Source organism: Ovis canadensis, chromosome 15 (genome assembly GCF_042477335.2).
Source record: "Ovis canadensis isolate MfBH-ARS-UI-01 breed Bighorn chromosome 15, ARS-UI_OviCan_v2, whole genome shotgun sequence".
Taxonomy (NCBI): Eukaryota; Metazoa; Chordata; class Mammalia; order Artiodactyla; family Bovidae; genus Ovis; species Ovis canadensis.
In genome coordinates this window covers 28,267,963-28,289,637 of record NC_091259.1, presented here as the reverse complement: position 1 = coordinate 28,289,637, position 21,675 = coordinate 28,267,963, and the positions used below count along the sequence as shown (strand labels likewise).

Genomic DNA, 21,675 nt, shown 5'->3' with positions numbered 1-21,675 from the left:
AGCCTAGAAATTTTCAACTCGTAACTGCTTCTTGAGAATTTAATATATGTGGTTATCAATGGAATATGTCTAACATAAAATATCATAATAAAGCACTATAATAAAGCAATTTTTAGTGCATTCATCAGGCGGGTAATAGGCTTAAGAGTAATCCCTTTGTACATCTGCCTTTCAGAAATAACACTCTGAACATAAAAGTCAAAGAATCGAGTCTCAGTTTGCAATTCATATGTAACAGGGATTTCATGTTTTAATACCTAAGGGTTAGATTTTGTCAAGAAGCAACCAGTGCTTTACAGTTAACAAAAAATGTTTATATGCATCATCTTAAATAATTCCTAAACTGTGTCCAGCAGATACTACATCGCAGATGAGAAAGTAGTTTAGTTCAAGCATGGGTATTATCATCTCTACTTAAGATATGTAACCAGAGACTCCGCAGGGTCTACCCTGACTACCTCAAGATGGAACATTCGTGAGGAGGCATAGCCAGGCCTTAAGCGGACACTGTACAATTTCCTACAAATTATAAAAAACTCTCATACAAAGGTATAGTGACCACATGTCAAAGATTTAACTCATTAGCAAGGAGGTTAGCAGAATGACAAGGCTGGTTCAAAGACAGACAGGAGAAACTGATACACAAACACACACGTGCGCATGCAGAGGGAAAACAGAATGCTGTTCTAAGACTGCAGAGATAGATGCAAAACCAGATGCCTTTCAAGGCAAGAAAACGGTAACTCAGTTACCTTTTTTACCAAACAATTCCTTTGCAACTTACCAGTCTTCTCTAAATTATCTCACATCTAACTTTAGAGGGGCTGGGGCCTAGTCAATAGTGAGTACCAAGTTACCTTCCTCCTCTGGAGCAGGAGTCAGCAAATTTTCCCTGTGCAGGGCCAGACAGCATATATATATATATATATATATATATATATATATATATATACACGCATCAGGCGTTCTAGGCCATTTGGTCCCTGTCACAACTACTCAACTCTGTTGTTGTGACATCAAAGTAGCCATAGGCAACAAATAATGAGCATGGCTATGCTGCCCTAAGACATTACTTACATAAAACAGGGGATAGGCATGGTTTGACCCATAGGATACTTTGCCAACTTCCTTGCCCTAGAGCTTCAGATGATCCTTGGGTAGCCGTTAGACAACCCTCTAAGTACAACTTTGAAGTGACCTGCAGTAATCTTTCTGCTTTATTTCCAAGTTTTAGGTAATTTTTTAAAAACGATAGTACCCAGGATTCATGTTGATGTATGGCAAAACCAATACAGTAAAGTAAAATAAAGTTAAAAAAAAAAAAGCAACAACAACAACAACAAAGAAAAAATGGTAGTACCCAGGCTTTCAAACAACTTTTGCGGTGCTTTCCCTGCACTATATGACAGCTTACTTTGCTGTCTCTCTAAGGGTCATTCAGGCTTTGGACTTCTGTTACAGCACAGAAGGCTCTCATTAAAGAACTTTAGGGGTTTCCCCAGTGGCTCAGCAGTGAAGAACTTGCCTGCAATGCAGGAGACAGCACACGAGCTGTGCTTCAATTCTTGGGTCAGGAAGACCCCCTGGAGAAGGAAATGGCAACCCACTGCAGTATTCTTGCCTGGAAAATCCCATGGACAGTCCACGCGGACACAAAAGAGTTTGACATGACTTAGTGACTATACAACAGCAAGAAAGAACATTAAAGCAAAACCACTGAGTTCTTTTCAGTGTCTTTGCTTGCTTGGTTTGGGGAGATTCTGACTTCCTATTCCTTTTCCACAGCCCTGAAGAATGCTCATCAGAACTGATGGAAAACCCAGTGCTGATGCTAACTCACTGACGGCTACCATAAATACAGGATGCCAGGGCTTTCCTGGTCAAGACCCTGTGCTTCCACTTCAGGGGGTGCAGGTTCAATTCCTGGCCAGGGAAGTCATGCATGCCAAGCGGTGTGGTGAAAAAAACTACAGGATGTCAGACACTTCTAAGATGAAGCACCACTGATCTGCAGGCACGGTGGCAAGTGTCACACGATTCAAGAGAATGGAGTCCATGTATCACCTATAGGACCTCAGCACTCAGACTTCAGGAACCAGTGAAATCTTAAGACCAGCAGAGGGATCTGCATTGACCTCATTCAAAACTGTTTCGGCCAAAATGTCAGGGAAAAAAAAAAAAAAAACACCTCATTCTTCTCATGGCTGAGTAGCATTCCAGTGTATATACAAATCTTCCTTACCCATTTATTTGTTCATGGGCATTTAGGTTGCTTCCATACTTTGGCTATTATAAATAATGCTGTTCTGAACAACATTGGAATACACGAATCTCTTTGAATTGAGTTTTCATCTTTTCCTGGTATATGTCCAGGAGTAGGGCTGCTGAAACATATGGTAGTGTTGCTTTTACTTTTCTGAGAAAGCTCCATACTGTTCTCCAGTGACAGCATCAATTTACATTCCCACCAACAGTGTACAAGAGTCCCCTTTTCTCATCCTTGAAAACATTTGTTGCGTTCTTGATGATCGACATTCTGATAGGTGTGAAGTAATATCTCATTGCGGTTTTGATTTGCATTTTCCTGATAATTTACAATGTCGAGCACCTTTTCATGTGTCAGCTGGCTATCTGCATGTCCTCCTTGGAAAAATGTCTACCCATCTTCCATTCATTTGTAATTGGGTTTTTTGATATGTGTAGAGGATGCTAATGTGTTTTGGATATTAACCCCTTATCAGTCATATCATTTACAAATATTTTCTCTCATTCAGTAGGTTGTGTTTTCATTTTGTCTATGTTTTCCTCTGCTGTGCAAAAGCTTTTAAGTTTAATTAGGTCCCATTAGTTTATTTTTTGCCTTTGTTTCCTTTGCTTTAGGAGACAGATCCAAAAAATATTGCAATGATTTAAGTCAAATTTTGCCACAACATGCATGGACTTGGAGAGTATTATGCTAAGTGAAATAAGTTAAACACTGTATGATATTACTTATATGTGGAACCTAAAAAACAAACTAGTGAATATAACAAAAAAGAAACATTCACAGATATAAAAAAAACAAAAGTGATTACCAATGGAGGGAAGGAGGAAGACAATATAAGGCTAGGGGGTTAAACAGTACAAAACTGTTACATATAAACTACAAGGATATACTGTACAACACAGGGAATAGAGCCAGTATTTTAATTATAAATGACTATAAGCCTTAAAAACTGTGAATCACTACACTGTACACCTGTAACTTACATAATATGGTATATGAACTATACTTCAATTAAAAAAAAAAATCACAAGTTGAACACCATCCTTTTAAATATAATGGAGATTATCTGACTTCTCAAGAAAATACTCCTATGTATCTGACTCCCATTAAGTTGGAGTTAGGATACAGGCACAGTATAAGGCCTATACTGGGCTCATGTAATCCCATCAGCAACAGGTGACTGCTGAAGAGCAAAGTGCCAGAATCACATTCCTTGTAAGACCAAGTTTTGATTAATTCACCTACGTATTATATACCTTGTTGTTTAGTCGCTGAGTCACATCTGACTCTTTTGTGACTGCAATGGACTGTAGCCTGCCGCTCCTCTGTGCATGGGAATTCCCATAGAGAAATACTACAGTGGGTTGCCATTTCTTTCTCCAAGGGATCTTCCCAACCCAGGGATTGAATCTGCAGCTTCTGCACTGCAGGCAAATTCTTTACCACTGAGCCACCCATGCTTCCCAGTGTACACCTACTGTGGGCTAAATACCACAACAGAAACTGCAAAGCTGAACACAACGTAGTCCTTACTCCAAGTGACCAGCAGACAAAGGGACAGAGGGAGCCAGAAAGGCACAATGGCTTTTCTTAATTTTATAACATTATTATCAAATCAAGTCTAAAAATTAAATGACCAATAATACATCCAGATAATAAGATAAGCAAATGGGATTCAAAAGGGAAGAGGAATAAGACATTGATTAGGTGATTTATTACTAACAGCTTTTGCAGAAGTAACACCTCTCACTGTAAAGATCTTTCCCATCAACTTCTCAAGTTGCTTGGAGATTTAAATTATCTTTTAACTTCCTGTTTCTGTTGTCATAGCCACATTTATTTCTGTCTGCTGGTGATCATGTTTTCCTCCTGCCAGCTGGCTGTCTAATTTTTCAGTTTCTAGCAACTTTGAAACAGAAGAAAATCTGATAAAAATAACTTGATATCATGTGATGTGTTGATATGTTAAAGGAATCCTGTTGTTGCTTCACAAAGATCATGATTCTATTCTTGAAAACTTTTCCAACAAGAAACAAAGTTTATATATAGTTTCTGAATATCTATGAATGGTTTACACTTAGAATAAATTTTCACAGGCTGTTTTTAGGAATATGCATATAATTATTTTGTTTTTTTATTTATAGTGATGTGATCCTACAAATAAGAAAGTCATAAAAGAAATTCTGATCTCAAAATGTGGTTTACCACAAAATTTCAAGTAGCTTAAAAAAAGAAAAAGCAATTATAAGGGCTGTAAGAAGGAAGAAAAAAATAGAAAAACATATACTGAATCTAAATTTTCCTCAGAAAACATTTTTCCAAGTGAAATGTAATTGTTCTATTGCTTAATGGCCACAAATACCATATGGATCACCATGTGATACTTGAGTAGTTATTTAAAAAGGAGAACAGTTGTCCTTTAAGACAAAAATTTGACAGTATTTTTCACAGTGAAACTTAAGCAAAAGGTTTTGGAAATTCTTAGAACTGTTCACTTAAACAAATTCAGCAGTTCTGAATTACTTCCATAATTACAGGATGGTTTTATCTGTGAAAACCAAATACAACATTAAGTATTAGCACGTAACCAACAATTATATAGAGTACTGTGCCAAAGGAAGGTGCATTTCTTGATGGCAAAGTGACATAGAAATGTAAACTAAAAATTACCCAGCTTTGCAAGAAAGCCTATCTTTCTTCTCCTGGATTTAAACCATCAAGAAGAAAACTATGAGGAGTCAGAATAAAACAAATGAACCATCATAATAAAGGAGACGTAAGAATCTTTTGAAACACAACTGAAGAGTAAAACCTAGCCCTCTTTAAAAGTTTAGAGTACTGTTAATTAAAAGGCTAATCTTCACAGGCAATGAAGTGCTAGTAAATTAATCTGAAAGTAATGGTTACTGTGATGGATCAAAAATGTCTGAAAATTCTCTGACATCCCACAATGCAAATGATGGGTCAGACTTGGTGTCTCACTTCTAATCAAACAAACAAGCACAAGCAATACTCCATGACTTTCAGCTTCTGCCTAGCAAAGCTTATATGCCCTCTTAGGGCACTGGCTCTCAGAAACCACCTAACCCATTGTAAGGACATCCGGCTCACATGAAGGGACCGTACATACATGAGGGTTTCGGTCAACGGCCCCTGCTAGATCCCCAGCAGACACCAGCATCAACTTGCCAGTCACATAAGGGAATCACAACCCTTCAGATGATTCTAGCACCTGGCTTCCAATGCTCAAAGTGCACAGATGTACTTGAAGCTAACTCAACTTTACAATTCACTTTGCACTAATTTTTTTCTGCCCTTCCCCATTAGTCCAAAATAGTTAGTTTCATTATACTTCCAAGAGCATACTTCATACCCCTTTATTGTCATTTATCAGTTTATTCAGAGTAAAGATAAAATACAAATGTCTGCCACACATGGATGGCGATCTGAGGGGCTCAAGCCCCCCGTCCCTCAGGACCTTGCCTGCGTGCTCACTGCACACCACTTGGCTCTGTCCTGGCCTCATTCCCTTCTTAGAACAGAGAAAATCTAATCCGTAAGATATCCATTTTGTCACAGGGAGAGATTTATAAATAAGCATTACTTTTTAGAGATTACAAAGACAGACCATTCTAATCAGGATTAAAAAACACATACACACACACATCTAATTTTTAGTTTACTCCTCTACCTCAGTCAGAATTGAGACCAAACATCTTTGACAGTGCTTTATTATCTGTGCTCAGACTTTAAATAAGATATCCCTAATATCCCCAGTTTCGATTTAAACATGTACAGTTCTGGTACTGACCTTCTAATTTGCAGTAGGGTCCTAGACAAGCCACCTTACATCTCTGCCTCTACCCACATCCAAGAGAGAGAATGATACCCTTTTTTAACCTACTTACTTATAGGTAAGTAGGCATAAGATTTATGTTGCTGATCAATCACAGGTAAAATATATAAGGTTTTATCCTATTAACTACGTTCTAGTATTTGTTTTTATAATTTAATCAAAATAAAAATGGCATACATCCAGAACTACAAAATTCAGCAGTTATATCAGATGAATTAAGTAGTAAATCTAGTCATAATAATAAATCCATTCATCCATGTTCTCATTTAATTACATTAAGAAATAATAATTATAAAAATAGGGTAAAATGTTGTGAAAATATTCCTATTTATTCTATCTTTGAGGAGTTCATGCCCATATCAATGGACTCTCTGGCATCAGACACGGCATCAGGTACTCGAACAGTCATATTGTCCATAGCCTTTGTCAAACAAATCTGGCAGCCCAACCGCGATCTGTATAAAAAAGGGGGAAGGTACGGTTTAGTATTAAGTATATCTTATTCACAAGGCAACGCAGTTAATAGGACCTTTTCTTTCCTAGAATATTGGGATTTATTTACCTTGTAAGCTTTCATTAAGTCAAAAAAGATAAATCCAACCCTTTCAACTAGAGGATAACTGAATGTAAGCATAAAAACAAAAAGTGTGATATGTCAAAGTTTTATTTTAATCTCCAGTTTCTATCTTCTACTACCTGTTTCATCAGAACTACTGCTTTTTGGTGACAGAAACGACAAGCAATGAAACAGTAAGAAGACACAACAGTGAAGAAGAGAACTCAGGTTTTAGCAATGCCAAGACAGTAATTACCTTACAGTCACAACTACACTGGGAGGTGATAGGCACATCAGAGGTAGCCATCCCTTCAACTGAGTTATGGGAAATATGTTAATACTATGTATTGAATTTCATTACCATTCAAAATAATTCCAGCCCCAAAAATTACACTATGGCTGATTCTTGTTGATGTTTGCCAGAAAGCAATACAATACTGTAAAGTAATTATCCTTCAAATAAAACTAAATTAATTTACAGAAAAAAGACTAAAAAAATTTAAAAATATAGAAAGCATAAATTGATAAAAGGAAAGTAAATATTTATCACTGGAAGAATAACTGTAATTTCATTTTTTTCACAGAATCCTTGGATCACAATAAACTGTGGAAAATTCTGAAAGAGATGGGAATACCAGACCACCTAACTTGCCTCTTGAGAAATCTGTATGCAGGTCAGGAAGCAACAGTTAGAACTGGACATGGAACAACCGACTGGTTCCAAATAGGAAAAGGAGTACGTCAAGGCTGTATATTGTCACCCTGCTTATTTAACTTACATGCAGAGTACATCATGAGAAACGCTGGGCTGGAGGAAGCACAAGCTGGAATCAATTGCTGGGAGAAACATCAATAACCTCAGATATGCAGATGACACCACCCTTATGACAGAAAGCGAAGAGGAACGAAAAGGCCTCTTGACGAAAGTGAAAGAAGAGAGTGAAAAAGTTGGCTTAAAGCTCAACATTCAGAAAACAAAGATCATGGCATCTGGTCCCATCACTTCATGGGAAATAGATGGGGAAACGGTGGAAACAATGACAGACTTTATTTTTGGGGGGCTCCAAAATCACTGCAGATGGTGACTGCAACCATGAAATTAAAAGAGATTTACTCCTTGGAAGAAATTTATGACCAACTTAGATAGCATACTGCAGAGCAGAGACACTACTTTGCCAACAAAGGTCCGTCTAGTCAAGGCTATGGTTTTTCCTGTGGTCATGTATGGATGTGAGAGTTGGACTGTGAAGAAAGCTGAGTGCCGAAGAATTGATGCTTTTGAACTGTGGTGTTGGAGAAGACTCTTGAGAATCCCTTGGACTGCAAGGAGATCCAACCAGTCCATTCTGAAGGAGATCAGCCTTGGGATTTCTTTAGAGGGAATGAGGCTGAAGCTGAAACTCCAGTACTTTGGCCACCACATGTGAAGAGGTGACTCATCGGAAAAGACTCCGATGCTGGGAGGGATTGGGGGCAGGAGGAGAACGGGACGACAGAGGATGAGATGGCTGGATGGCATCACCGACTCGATGGACGTAAGTCTGAGTGAACTCCAGGAGTTGGTGATGGACAGGGAGGCCTGGCGTACTGTGATTCATGGGGTCGCAAAGAGTCAGACTCGACTGAGCGACTGAACTGAACTGATGACCAATTTTATGTTTAAAAAGGAATCTCAAACAGTGATGTACAAATCTACATCTCAGTTCAGTTCAGTTGCTCAGTCGTGTCCGACTCTTTGCAACCCCATGAATCGCAGCACACCAAGCCTCCCTGTCCATCACCAACTCCCAGAGTTCACTCAGACTCACGTTCATCGAGTCAGTGATGCTATCCAGCCATCTCATCCTTGGTTTACATAGCTCTAAATCTAAGTATAAACAAATCTTTCAACAAGCATAAAATGTTAAGTTATAAGGTCATTTTACACCATATTTTAATTAGCAGAGCTTTTTCTTTCTTTTTTTTTTATTTTTTTTATTTTTTATTTTTTTTTATTTTATTTTATTTTTAATTTTTAGTTTTTTATTTTTTAAATTTTAAAATCTTTAATTCTTACATGCATTCCCAAACATGAACCCCCCTCCCACCTCCCTCCCCATAACATCTTTCTGGGTCATCCCCATGCACCAGCCCCAAGCATGCTGCATCCTGCGTCAGACATAGACTGGCGATTCAATTCACATGATAGTATACATGTTAGAATGTCATTCTCCCAAATCATCCCACCCTCTCCCTCTCCCTCTGAGTCCAAAAGTCCGTTATACACATCTGTGTCTCTTTCCCTGTCTTGCATACAGGGTCGTCATTGCCATCTTCCTAAATTCCATATATATGTGTTAGTATACTGTATTGGTGTTTTTCTTTCTGGCTTACTTCACTCTGTATAATCGGCTCCAGTTTCATCCATCTCATCAGAACTGATTCAAATGAATTCTTTTTAACGGCTGAGTAATACTCCATTGTGTATATGTACCACAGCTTTCTTATCCATTCATCTGCTGATGGACATCTAGGTTGTTTCCATGTCCTGGCTATTATAAACAGTGCTGCGATGAACATTGGGGTACATGTGTCTCTTTCAATTCTGGTTTCCTCAGTGTGTATGCCCAGAAGTGGGATTGCTGGGTCATAAGGTAGTTCTATTTGCAATTTTTTAAGGAATCTCCACACTGTTCTCCATAGTGGCTGTACTAGTTTGCATTCCCACCAACAGTGTAGGAGGGTTCCCTTTTCTCCACACCCTCTCCAGCATTTATTGCTTGCAGATTTCTGGATCGCAGCCATTCTGACTGGTGTGAAGTGGTACCTCATTGTGGTTTTGATTTGCATTTCTCTAATAATGAGTGATGTTGAGCATCTTTTCATGTGTTTGTTAGCCATCCGTATGTCTTCTTTGGAGAAATGTCTATTTAGTTCTTTGGCCCATTTTTTGATTGGGTCGTTTATTTTTCTGGAGTTGAGCTGCAGAAGTTGCTTGTATATTTTTGAGATTAGTTGTTTGTCAGTTGCTTCATTTGCTATTATTTTCTCCCATTCAGATGGCTGTCTTTTCACCTTGCTTATATTTTCCTTTGTTGTGCAGAAGCCTTTAATTTTAATTAGATCCCATTTGTTTATTTTTGCTTTTATTTCCAACATTCTGGGAGGTGGATCATAGAGGATCCTGCTGTGATTTATGTCTGAGAGTGTTTTGCCTATGTTCTCCTCTAGGAGTTTTATAGTTTCTGATCTTACATTTAGATCTTTAATCCATTTTGAGTTTATTTTTGTGTGCAGTGTTAGAAAGTGATCTAGTTTCATTCTTTTACAAGTGGTTGACCAGTTTTCCCAGCACCACTTGTTAAAGAGATTGTCTTTACTCCATTGTATATTCTTGCCTCCTTTGTCAAAGATAAGGTGTCCATATGTGTGTGGATTTATCTCTGGGCTTTCTATTTTGTTCCATTGATCTATATGTCTGTCTTTGTGCCAGTACCATACTGTCTTGATGACTGTGGCTTTGTAGTAGAGCCTGAAGTCAGGCAAGTTGATTCCTCCAGTTCCATTCTTCTTTCTCAAGATTGCTTTGGCTATTCGAGGTTTTTTGTATTTCCATACAAATCTTGAAATTATTTGTTCTAGTTCTGTGAAAAATGTGGCTGGTAGCTTGATAGGGATTGCATTGAATTTGTAAATTGCTTTGGGTAGTATACTCATTTTCACTATATTGATTCTTCCAATCCATGAACATGGTATATTTCTCCATCTATTAGTGTCCTCTTTGATTTCTTTCATCAGTGTTTTATAGTTTTCTATATATAGGTCTTTAGTTTCTTTAGGTAGATATATTCCTAAGTATTTTATTCTTTTCGTTGCAATGGTGAATGGAATTGTTTCCTTAATTTCTTTTTCTACTTTCTCATTATTCGTGTATAGGAATGCAAGGGATTTCTGTGTGTTGATTTTATATCCTGCAACTTTACTATATTCATTGATTAGCTCTAGTAATTTTCTGGTGGAGTCTTTAGGGTTTTCCATGTAGAGGATCATGTCATCTGCAAACAGTGAGAGTTTTACTTCTTCTTTTCCAATTTGGATTCCTTTTATTTCTTTTTCTGCTCTGATTGCTGTGGCCAAAACTTCCAGAACTATGTTGAATAGTAGCGGTGAAAGTGGACACCCTTGTCTTGTTCCTGACTTTAGGGGAAATGCTTTCAATTTTTCACCATTGAGGATAATGTTTGCTGTGGGTTTGTCATAGATAGCTTTTATTATGTTGAGATATGTTCCTTCTATTCCTGCTTTCTGGAGAGTTTTTATCATAAATGGATGTTGAATTTTGTCAAAGGCCTTCTCTGCATCTATTGAGATAATCATATGGTTTTTATTTCTCAATTTGTTAATGTGGTGAATTACAGAGCTTTTTCTTTCTTAATGGCATGTAAAAATAAATACTATATTCGTCTCATATTCCAACTGCCTTCAAAAATTTTGATGGAATGTGATATGCAGGTCTTGGTTTCATCAAAATACTCATCAAGCACCTGCTGAGCATTTAAAGAGACAGAATTAAATGTCAGTGGGTTTGCAAAGAGCAGTTCACTTCGAACCTTACTGAACACCTCTTACATGCCGGGTACCAGGGACGCCAGGAGGAGGCAGCACGGGGGCTAGAACCAAACAGACCAGTGGTCCAGATCCAGCACTGAATATGACGTGTTCACAGGCAACTTTCTTAATCCTGACAAGTATTAGTTTCCAAATGTCATCCTAAAGATGGATAATAAGTGGGTTCCTCACAGGACTGCTGTAAGGATTAGTTGCTAATATCAGTATCAAGGCGTGAACTTTAAATCAAATAGAAGAGCTGAGACACATTCACAGGTAATTAACATGTGAGACTGTGACAAATGTCATGGGAGAAGGCTGAAAGGTCTGAGGAGAAGCCCTGACTTCCGGCTGGGGAGGCGGTGTTTCTAATGGGTTCTGAAGACTGGGTAGGATTTAATAGTTAATAAAAGATAAAGGAGAAAGGCACTTGAGGCAAAGGTAATAAGGGTTCAAGGCAGGCTTGAGTTAATATGGGTTTCTGACTTGGCTGCTGTGCAGGCCAGACAAGGACAAGAAGAGTGATGGGCTAGAAAGCTAGTCAGGCCACGGACAGCCCTGAACACCAATGAAGGGGTGGTTCATGTTTTTACTAGTGAGCAATGAGGGGCCCTGGGAGGTTTCTGAAAGGGAGTAAGTACTACAGTCATGGGCTTCCCTGCTGGCTCGGTAGTAAAGAATGCACCTGCCAATGTAGGAGACACAGGTTTGATCCCTGGTTTGGGAAGATCCCCAGGAGAAGGAAATCGGCTCCAGTTCATGGGGTCAAAAAAGAATCAGACACGACATAACGACTCAACAACAACGAACAACTACAGTCATGGAAAATATTGACTGCTGATAGAAAAAAACCCCTTTCTGTTAGCAGTTCCTATTTGTTGACTTAGAAACAGTCCTGACAATCTTGAGCAAAGAATGCTCAAACTACCGCACAATTGCACTCATCTCACATGCTAGTAAAATAATGCTCAAAATTCTCCAAGCCAGGCTTCAACAGTAGGTGAACCGTTAACTTCCAGATGTACAAGCTGGATTTAGAAAAGGCAGAGGAACCAGAGATCAAATTGCCAACATCCACTGGATCATCCAAAAAGCAAGAGAGTTCCAGAAAAATATCTACTTCTCCTTTATTGACTGTGCCAAAGTCTTTGAATGTGTGGACCACAACAAACCCTGGAAAATTCTTAAAGAGATGGGAATACCAGACCACCTTACCTGCCTCTTGAGAAATTTATATGCAGGTCAAGAAGCTACAGTTAGAACTGGACATGGAACAACAGACTGGTTCCAAACATGGAAAGGAGTCAGTCAAGGCTGTACATCGTCACCATGCTTATTTAACTTATAGGCAGAGCACATCATGAGAAATGCTGGGCTGAAGGAAGCACAAGCTGGAATCAAGATTGCCAGGAGAAATATCAATAACCTCAGATATGCAGATGACACCATCCCTATGGCAGAAAGTGAAGAACAACAAAAGAGCCTCTTGATGAAAGTGAAAGAGGAGTGAAAAAATTGGCGTAAAACTCAACATTCAGAAAACTAAGATCATGGCATCTGGTTCCATCACTTCATGGGAAATAGATGGGAAAACAGTGGAAACAATGACAGACTTTATTTCTGGGGGGCTCCAAAATCACTGCAGATGGTGACTGCAGCCATGAAATTAAAAGATACTTGCTCTTTGGAAGAAAAGTTATGACCAACCTAGACAGCATATTAAAAAGCAGAGGCATTACTTTGCCAACAAAAGTCCATCTAGTCAAAGCTATGGTTTTTCCAGTGGTCATGTATGGATGGGAGAGTTGGACTGTGAAGAAAGCTCAGTGCCAAAGAATTGATGCTTTTGAACTGTGGTGTTGGAGAAGACTCTTGAGAGTCCCTTGGACTGCAAGGAGATCCAACCAGCCCATTCTAAAGGAGATCAGTCCTGGGTGTTCTTTGGAAGGAATGATGCTAATGCTGAAACTCCAGTACTCTGGCCACCTCATGTGAAAAGGTGACTCACTGGAAAAGACTCTGATGCTGGGAGGGATTGGGGGCAGGAGGAGAAGGGGGACGACGGGGGATGAGATGGCTGGATGGCATCACCGACTTGACGGACCTGAGTCTGAGTGAACTCCGGGAGTTGGTGATGGACAGGGTGGCCTGGAGTGCTGCAATTCATGGGATCGTAAAGAGTCGGACACGACTGAGCAACTGAACTGAAGAGTAACGCTAGTCTTCAAGGAATTTGAGGAAGAAGATGGAAAAAGCTATCAATGATATAGGTCAGAATCAAGTAAGCACAGTAACAGAAGAACCAGAAGTACTTAGAACACAGGGAACCCCTCCTGGTTCTGTAACCCGAGAGGATAAGGCAGTGGTGCTGGGACCGCTCTCACTCCCCTACTTTCTCCTGGGATGTCTCCAGCTCTAAGGTGAACCAGTGTAAAACCTCTAGAGAAGGAGCTGAACAGCAAGTCTCCCTTGATTTCACTATTAATCCCACAAAATCTCCCACTTGTGCAAACCTTGAAGACATTTTCTACAGCCACTTTGTCATATACACCTGACAGCGGAAATATACTAGGTGTGTTAACTTGACTTCTGAAGTTTAGTTTTCAAAGCAAAGAAGCAGCCTCAAACTATAAGAAACCAACGGCTTTGGGGTCCAGTGTAACTGACTGAAACCAGGGCTCTGTCATTCTCCAGCTATGTGGCCTTGAGCAAATCTCGCCCTGTTCTATAAAGTGGTGATAATACTGCAAACTCTGAGGGTTAGAAACAATCTTTGTTAAGATTGTAGGCATTATAGTAAATGTCTGGCATTTGAATTAATATTATTATAGTTAAAATGCCAACAAATGCCAACCATTGAGTGAACACTTTTTCCATCAGACACTATTTAAGGAGCTGCACGTGCATGTATTAGCTGACATGACACAACAATCCTATGAGGTAGGTACTATTTTCTTATCCCCATTTTAGAAATAAGAAAATGAGGTCTCTGTGTAGGTTATCCATGGAAACTGGTAGCAGAGAGCAATGACAACTATCAAAAATAGATTCACAAATAATTTCTGAATCTATCAACCATTAATTCCAAAAATAGCTGGTGATGATGCCCTTTGTGAGTCAGGCACTAGAGATATAATAATGAAATATTAGATCATCAGTTTCCTTCCAACAAAAGTAAAAAAAAATGAATTGGAAGTATTAGAAGATAAGTTCTAGATCCTAATGAATCTTCTTTCATCTATTTTTATTCAAGGAATTAATATTTGTCACAATTTAATGAGTGGAGAAGAAATTTGACTCCTTTTCTGTATTCTTGAAGGACAGATTTGATAATTGAAAGAACTCATAATGAAAAGTTTTACCTACTTGAGATAATACAGTTTTTAGAAAAACTTAATATATAATAATAATGTTAAAATGAAAAGTTTTAATTGTACATTAAAGAAAATTAATCAGAACTTATTATTAATGGATCATCAGTCCATTATTAATCAAGGCTAAGTACACTCTATAAAAACATTAAAATGCTCTTCAATCTAAAAATTAAGGACAGTTACATCAAACTTAATTTTAAAATAAACTTAGATCTAAAGACTGAGTTTCCTTTAATCTTTGGAAGTATATAGTACCCTAGAAATAGAAGTTTACATACAGTTACCATTTTTGAACAAAATTATTTTCATTCCATTTTATCAGTGCTTTCTAAATCCTACCTGTTAAAAGCATTATACTCTTTCCCCACACCCTACTTATATAACTTAAATGCAGAGTACATCATGAGAAACACTGAGCTGGAAGAAGCACAAGCTGGAATCAAGATTGCCAGGAGAAATATCAATAACCTCAGATATGCAGATGACACCACCCTTATGGCAGAAAGTGAAGAAGAACTAAAGAGCCTCTTGATGAAAGTGAAAGAGGAGAGTGAAAAAGTTGGCTTAAAGCTCAACATTCAGAAAACTAAGATCATGGCATCCGGTCCTGTCACTTCATGGGAAACAGATGGGGAAACAGTGGCTGACTTTATTTTTCTGGGCTCCAAAATCACTGCAGATGGTGACTGCAGCCATGAAATGTAAAAGACGCTTACTCTTTGGAAGGAAAGTTATGACCAACCTAGACAGCATATTCAAAAGCAGAGACATTACTCTGCCAACAAAGGTCCGTCTAGTTAGTCAAGGCTATGGTTTTTCCAGTGGTCATGTATGGATGTGACAGTTGGACTATAAAGAAAGCTGAGCGCAGAAGAATTGATGCTTTTGAACTGTGGTGTTGGAGAAGACTCTTCAGAGTCCCTTGGACTGCAAGGAGATCCAAACAGTCCATCCTAAAGGAGATCAGTCCTGAGTGTTCACTGGAAGGACTGATGTTGAAGCTGAAACTCCAATACTTTGGCCACCTGATGCAAAGAGCTGACTCATCTGAAAAGACCCTGATGCTGGGAAAGATTGAGGGCAGGAGGAGAAGGGGACAACAGAGGATGAGATGGTTGGATGGCATCACCGACTCAGTGGACATGGGTTTGGGTGGACTCTGGGAGTTGGTGATGGACAGGGAGGCCTGGTGTGCTGTGGTTCACGGGGTTGCAAAGAGTTGGACACAACTTAGCAACTGAACTGAACTGAACTTTCCCCACAGAGCATTTCTACTAAAATTTTGTGCACTTAAGAATACCAGCTATAAAAAGTCATAAAAGCTATTTCTTGCTTTCCATTATTTTGTTCTAAAACTTCTGAATTTCACTATCAAAATTTTTGGCTAGCATTTGCAATAGGCCTTATATCATCTCACAGTCATGTATCTCTCCTAAATGAAGCTCTCCCTTTCCTCTCATTTTTTCTTTTGGTTCAGAATATTATCTGTTACATGCATCTATAAATTTTATCTGAATAAAAGAGCAAGCAGCTAGCTATGGTTCTCCCTCACATTGAGAGAAACAATTTTCAGAACCAAATCAACACAACCACTGAGTGTGTTCTATGTGTTATCCTTTGAACAGAAAAGGAGGTGTTTGTAGAGAATGTGGCACCTGAAGATGCGAGGGGAGACTGATAGGAGGCAGCCACAATAAAAACCAATGAACTAAAAACTTCTGTGAGGATTACAGAGTTGACATCAAGGGTCTAAGAAAATGATGGTTACATAATACACATGAAATAAAGTTTATTATTACTTTTTTATTGTTTTCAACTATTTTTCATTAGGGTCACCAAACTGGAGTTAAAAGCCAAAGCCAACCTGAAGTAAACTCTGATTATCTTGCTCTTTGAAACATTAAATTAACTCTGTATCTTCCCTAACTCAAACGAAAATTCTAGATAATTTTTTAAAAAAAGGTATCATTTGAGATCACTTACTACTATAAATCTTACCACTTCCAAATTTAAGAATAATTCTATTAATAACAAGAATAATATCTGAGTTTCTTCAATGTACAATTAAAACTATTCATTTTAACATAACTATTATATATTAAGTTTCTGAGAACTGTATTCTCACAAGTAGGCAAAACTTTTCATTATAATTTCTTTCATTTATCAAATCTGTCCTTCAAGAATACCATAATAAAGCATTATATTTCATCCCAACTCATTAAATTGTGACAAATATTAATTCCTTGAATAAAAATAGATGAAAGAAGATTTATTAGGATCTAGAACTTATCTTCTAATACTTCCAATTAACTTTTTTTTTCACTTTTGTTAAAAGGAAAGCTTCATAAGGGTTAAACTGTAGAATACATGGAGAAATGTCACATATTTGATATTCAAAGTTTGCGACTTATCTGTCTACACTGGGAGAACACTATTACATGCATGCAGATTACATGTCTCTGGTCAGAGACAGACATGAACAAATAAAACTTTCACCCTCCCAGATGATTCTTACAACAGAAATGGTCTGAAAATCTTACCTATCTGTTAGTCCATATGCCAGATCAAGCATGTCATTCTCCTCATCAGTGATTGCTTCCAATTTCTCATATATGTGCTGTTCAAAGATGAGGTGACAGGTAGAACAAGCCAAGGTCCCCTCACATGCACCTACAAAAGCAACAAACATTGAACACGCTCCTCTCTACATTCAGCAAGATTCAGAATTGCCTGGAATGAAGTAATTTCTAAATTTAAAGATCAGCATTAGCACACATCAATGGTAGGACTTTATTTCTGAATAATAATGAGAATTAGGGACAACTCCCCATACCCAGTACACACAGAGTTGGAAATCACTTTCAAATATTACTTTTAAGAGGTTATGGGTTAGATGCTGTGAGGGAGACTCAAAAATACAAATCCTAATATGAAAGAGTTTACAACTTAATGAGACATGTATAGATACAAAAATATATGCCTTTTAAATTTATACAGTTATTAATTTACATACAGCTGTGGAAGTTACTTACCTTTTCCTAGAAAACTCAACACAATTTATAGGAGCTTTTGTGGTGTGTAAGAGGGATCAGAAAGTAATCAAACTGACATCTAAATAAAGTTAAATATTCTTCCCTCTCAATCTTTCTTTATAATCAGGACATAATCAAATAAGTCACTTTAAGAGTCACACTGGTTTAAAATAAAGAGAATATTTCTCCTGCTCCATGTTTTTAAAAGTCATTAATTTGACAGTTATTTATTAAGTGCCTATTACACACCAGGCACTATAAACAGAACTGAAAAGTCATCTAGTCCGACCAAACTCTGACTGAATATGCTATACAACACCCTTTTCTCAGGGTTTAGCATCTCTTGCTCGAAACCTTCTGGCAGAGAAGTCCTCCTGCGTAAGCCGGCTGATCTCACATTTGGCTGCTTCTGTGCTAAAGTCTGTCACTCTGTAACTTTCCACCTACTGCTCCAACTCTACCCCATGGAGTCGAATCTTTCTTTTCCTTCTGGTTCTACTGAGGTAAAATTCACAAAACTATAAGATATTTAAAGCACACATGATAATGATTTGATATATGCATATACTGTGAAAGGACTCCTCTCAGGACCCCAGTTAATACACCTGTAACCCCATACATGTCTATTTATTTATTTTCCATGAGAACATGTAAGGTCTACTCTCTCAGCAACAAAGTTATAGCCACCATGATTTACATTTGATCCTCAGTCCTTAATATTAGAGGTAAAATTTTAAACCCTTTTACCTATTCACCTATTTCCATGATCTCCACCAAGCCCCTGGCAACCACTTTTCTACTCTCTGTGTCTATAAGCTTATTTAGTGAATCCTTCTAAACAACAGCTTTTCATATATTTAAAAATGCTCTTCTCCAGGCTGAGCATATGCAGGTCCTTCAGATTTTTCTTACATAGTAACATAGTTCTAAATCCCTTCTTTCAGTCTGGTTGGGTTTTCCTTAAAATACAGCATCCAAGAGCTGACCCGATAAAACAGAACCATCCATATCATGTTCTCATTAAACTCTACCTTAAAAAGTTGTTCTGGTTTCATTTTTAAATAATTTTTAAAGCCATAATACAATTGTAAAGATTATAGACTCTTGGAAGTAACATCAGTTGGATTTAGATTCTCTTGGTCGATAACATTATATAAAATATTAATAGAACTATTATCAATAGTTAGCGAATTTCTTACTTTTCCTGTGAAAAAATTTATCATTGTAATAAGAATTGTTCTTCCACAATTTAAACATTTGTTACTCATATTTTATTACTTTAAAACATAAAGAAAGAAAAGAGGCTTCCTTATACATTCATTTTTATTAAATTTCATCCAAAGCAGATTTTATTAAATCTCATTCAAAGTGAAACAAGATGAAGCAGAGACATACCATATAGTGACGTACAGGGGTCATAAGCATGGACTCTGGAGCCAGATTCCCTGGCTTCAGTCTCAGCTCCACTTTTTACTAATGGCATCACCTTGGGCTACTCCACCCTCCATGCCTGAATTTCCTCAGTAGTAACTGTACCAACCTCACAGGGCAGTTGCAAGCATTACATATGAATGTGTACTTAACATATATACTTGCAACCATGACTGACTGGTAGAGTAAGACCAATTCAAGTGTTGGCAATTATTATTATTTGGAAGTTATAAGAAAACTTAAAAGAATTTCAACTTTCTTATATATTAAATTATATGTATGTTTATATAATAAATATATAAATATGTATATACATTTATGTAATATACAAATATATACGCACACCAATTAGTTATTTGAACAAGCAGTTTACTTTTCTATTTTTGCATAAATTTGAGGCTTTTCACACAAAAAGGTAAATGGATATATTTTACTTAAAAGGAAGCGGGCTTCCTCTGCTTAAAAAAAGGTAGGTAAATTGTGTTTAGTCGCTAAGTTGTGTCTGACTCTTGCGACCCCATGGACTACAGCCCACCCAGCTCCTCTGTCCATGGGAATTTCTCAGGCAAGAATCCTGGAGTGGGCTGCCATTTCCTTCTCCAGGGGATCTTCCCAACCCAAGAATTAAACACACGTCTCCTGCAGTGGCAGGCGGATTCTTTAGCGCTGAGCCACCAAGTAGGTAGGCAGAGAGGTAGAGAGAAAGAAAACCTCTGCAGTAAAAGGAGAACTGGTGGAGTGCAACCCTGAGGCCAGCTGGGCTCTTGATGAATCTGCCACACTGTCCGCTGTGTCCTGGGCAGGCCTCTCAAGGACCTCAATTTTTTTCTCATCTGTATCATGGGAGATTGAGGTAGATGATACCGAAGGGCCTGTTCACTCTAATATTTTATGACTCCACAAAGAAGAATTGTAGTTCTTAATGGATTTGTTCACTAGTATTCAATAAATACATACTAATTTTGCTTTCTGTTTTTATCTGATCAGTACCCAATCCAGACAAACTCAAAACTAAAATGTCAAATCCATTTGGAGATACTGGGGGACAAAGTTCAGGAAATTCAGCATGTTTTGTCTTAAAATGTAAGCAAAACCCTCCCTAAAATATACCAAGCAACTACCCTAATTTAAAAAGCTTTAAAAAGCTTCAAGTTTTTATTATTAAAAAAACAAATCCTGAGAACTGCAAGCAATGCATAACAGAAGATGCAAGAAAAACAAACTCACCATCCTGGGCAGAATGCGGAGTTGGGAGCTGGCTATAGAGGCAGACGGAGGACCAAGCACAGAGCTCTCCCAAGCCCTCCTAAGGAGCCTGAGCGTGCGCTGTAAGCACGTGCTCCACTTGCCGACACACTGGGTAGGTAAACTAGCACATTCTCAGTGGGTGAGTTGCCACAGAGATGTTTCTGGCTGGGGATTACCAGCAACTGTCACTCTACCACCCCTCTTGAATCCAGCCCCTGAATCCAATCCAGTGGTTGCTGCTGAAGTTCCAGGAAGCTACTAAAGGATTCTGAGCAGGAAAGTGACATGGCATGTTTATTTTGGATATATCCTGCTGGTGCCTGTGTGTAAAGGATGGGTTTGACATGGACAAGACAGAAGCAGAAGTCATGACATTTCACCAGAGAGGAGGGGGGAAAGAGGAAAAGAAGGATAAGAGACTGCGAGAGTCAAGGAGACGCTTTCCCCCACCCACCAAGAAAAGGAGTTAAAATACAGATGTGTCAGCTGGAAAACAGAGAACCAGAAAAGGGTGATATAAGAAAAGCCCAGGGAAGAAGCCAGTGCATACAATATGGTCTCAATCATCTTGGAATTCACAGAAAAGTCCACATGCCAATAAATCCCTGCAGAAAATTTAGGACATTCTTTTTACCACCTGGTCAGTCAAAATGAAGAGTTACCATCCGTGTTCTAGGTCTTTGCTTTCTTCCCTAGAAAATCCCAATTCTTTTAACCTTCTCTTAAAGGCTTTATTTTCACTCTCTAATAATTTTCATAGCTCCTCTCACGAACCTTGCCAGCTGATTCCACATCTTGCTTAGGATGCCAAGTTCAGAGCTGAAGAGAGTATTCTAATAAGAATCTGACAAATGTTGAATATATACAAAAGATTAACTTCTGGTTCCTACACTCAAGTTCCTATTACACATTCTAGTCCCATATTTATTCTTTAGATAAACACATCATGCTTGGGATTCCTCCTGATTTTACAGTTTCTTTCAAACTTTTTCTATCACAAGTTGTCAACAGATATGCTTTTCTTATTCTTTGTAGTGGGAAGAAACTCAAATACAATAGAAACTTTAAGGTTCAGGATGAAATCAACTTAGCCTATATAAAATGGCTATCACTGAACCAGAGACACATATGGTCATGTTGTGGAACAAATATCACTATAGAAAAAAAAATCTGGAGCAAAGATTTACAAACCCTGTGAATAGTACTTAAAAGAAGAAATAGTCTATCCTGCAAAACTCCAAAATAATACAACAATCTGAGCATTTTGGGGGAGGTTTTTTTTTTTTTCCTTAATCTGTATGTTCTATAAAAAAAGAAAAAAATTA

The 21,675-nt window shown here is 38.0% G+C and overlaps 1 protein-coding gene and 1 long non-coding RNA gene across 2 annotated transcripts in view; one reads left to right on the top strand and one right to left on the bottom strand.

Annotated features, from left to right (window-relative positions):
• Window positions 1–5,642: 5,642 nt before the first annotated feature.
• FDX1 (ferredoxin 1) overlaps window positions 5,643–21,675 on the bottom strand; it is a 34,966-nt gene continuing 18,933 nt past the window's right edge. Inside the window, exons 3-4 of the mRNA XM_069554975.1 lie at window positions 17,180–17,309; window positions 5,643–6,577 (exon numbers count right to left, since the gene is read on the bottom strand). Coding sequence (XP_069411076.1) covers window positions 6,451–6,577; window positions 17,180–17,309 — 257 coding nt within the window. The 3' untranslated portion in view covers window positions 5,643–6,450. The remainder of the gene's footprint in view (window positions 6,578–17,179; window positions 17,310–21,675) is intronic.
• Window positions 6,588–11,128, top strand: LOC138421130 (uncharacterized). Its single transcript, XR_011249415.1, has 3 exons — window positions 6,588–6,977; window positions 7,263–8,151; window positions 10,891–11,128. It is a non-coding gene; the product is annotated as an uncharacterized lncRNA (long non-coding RNA).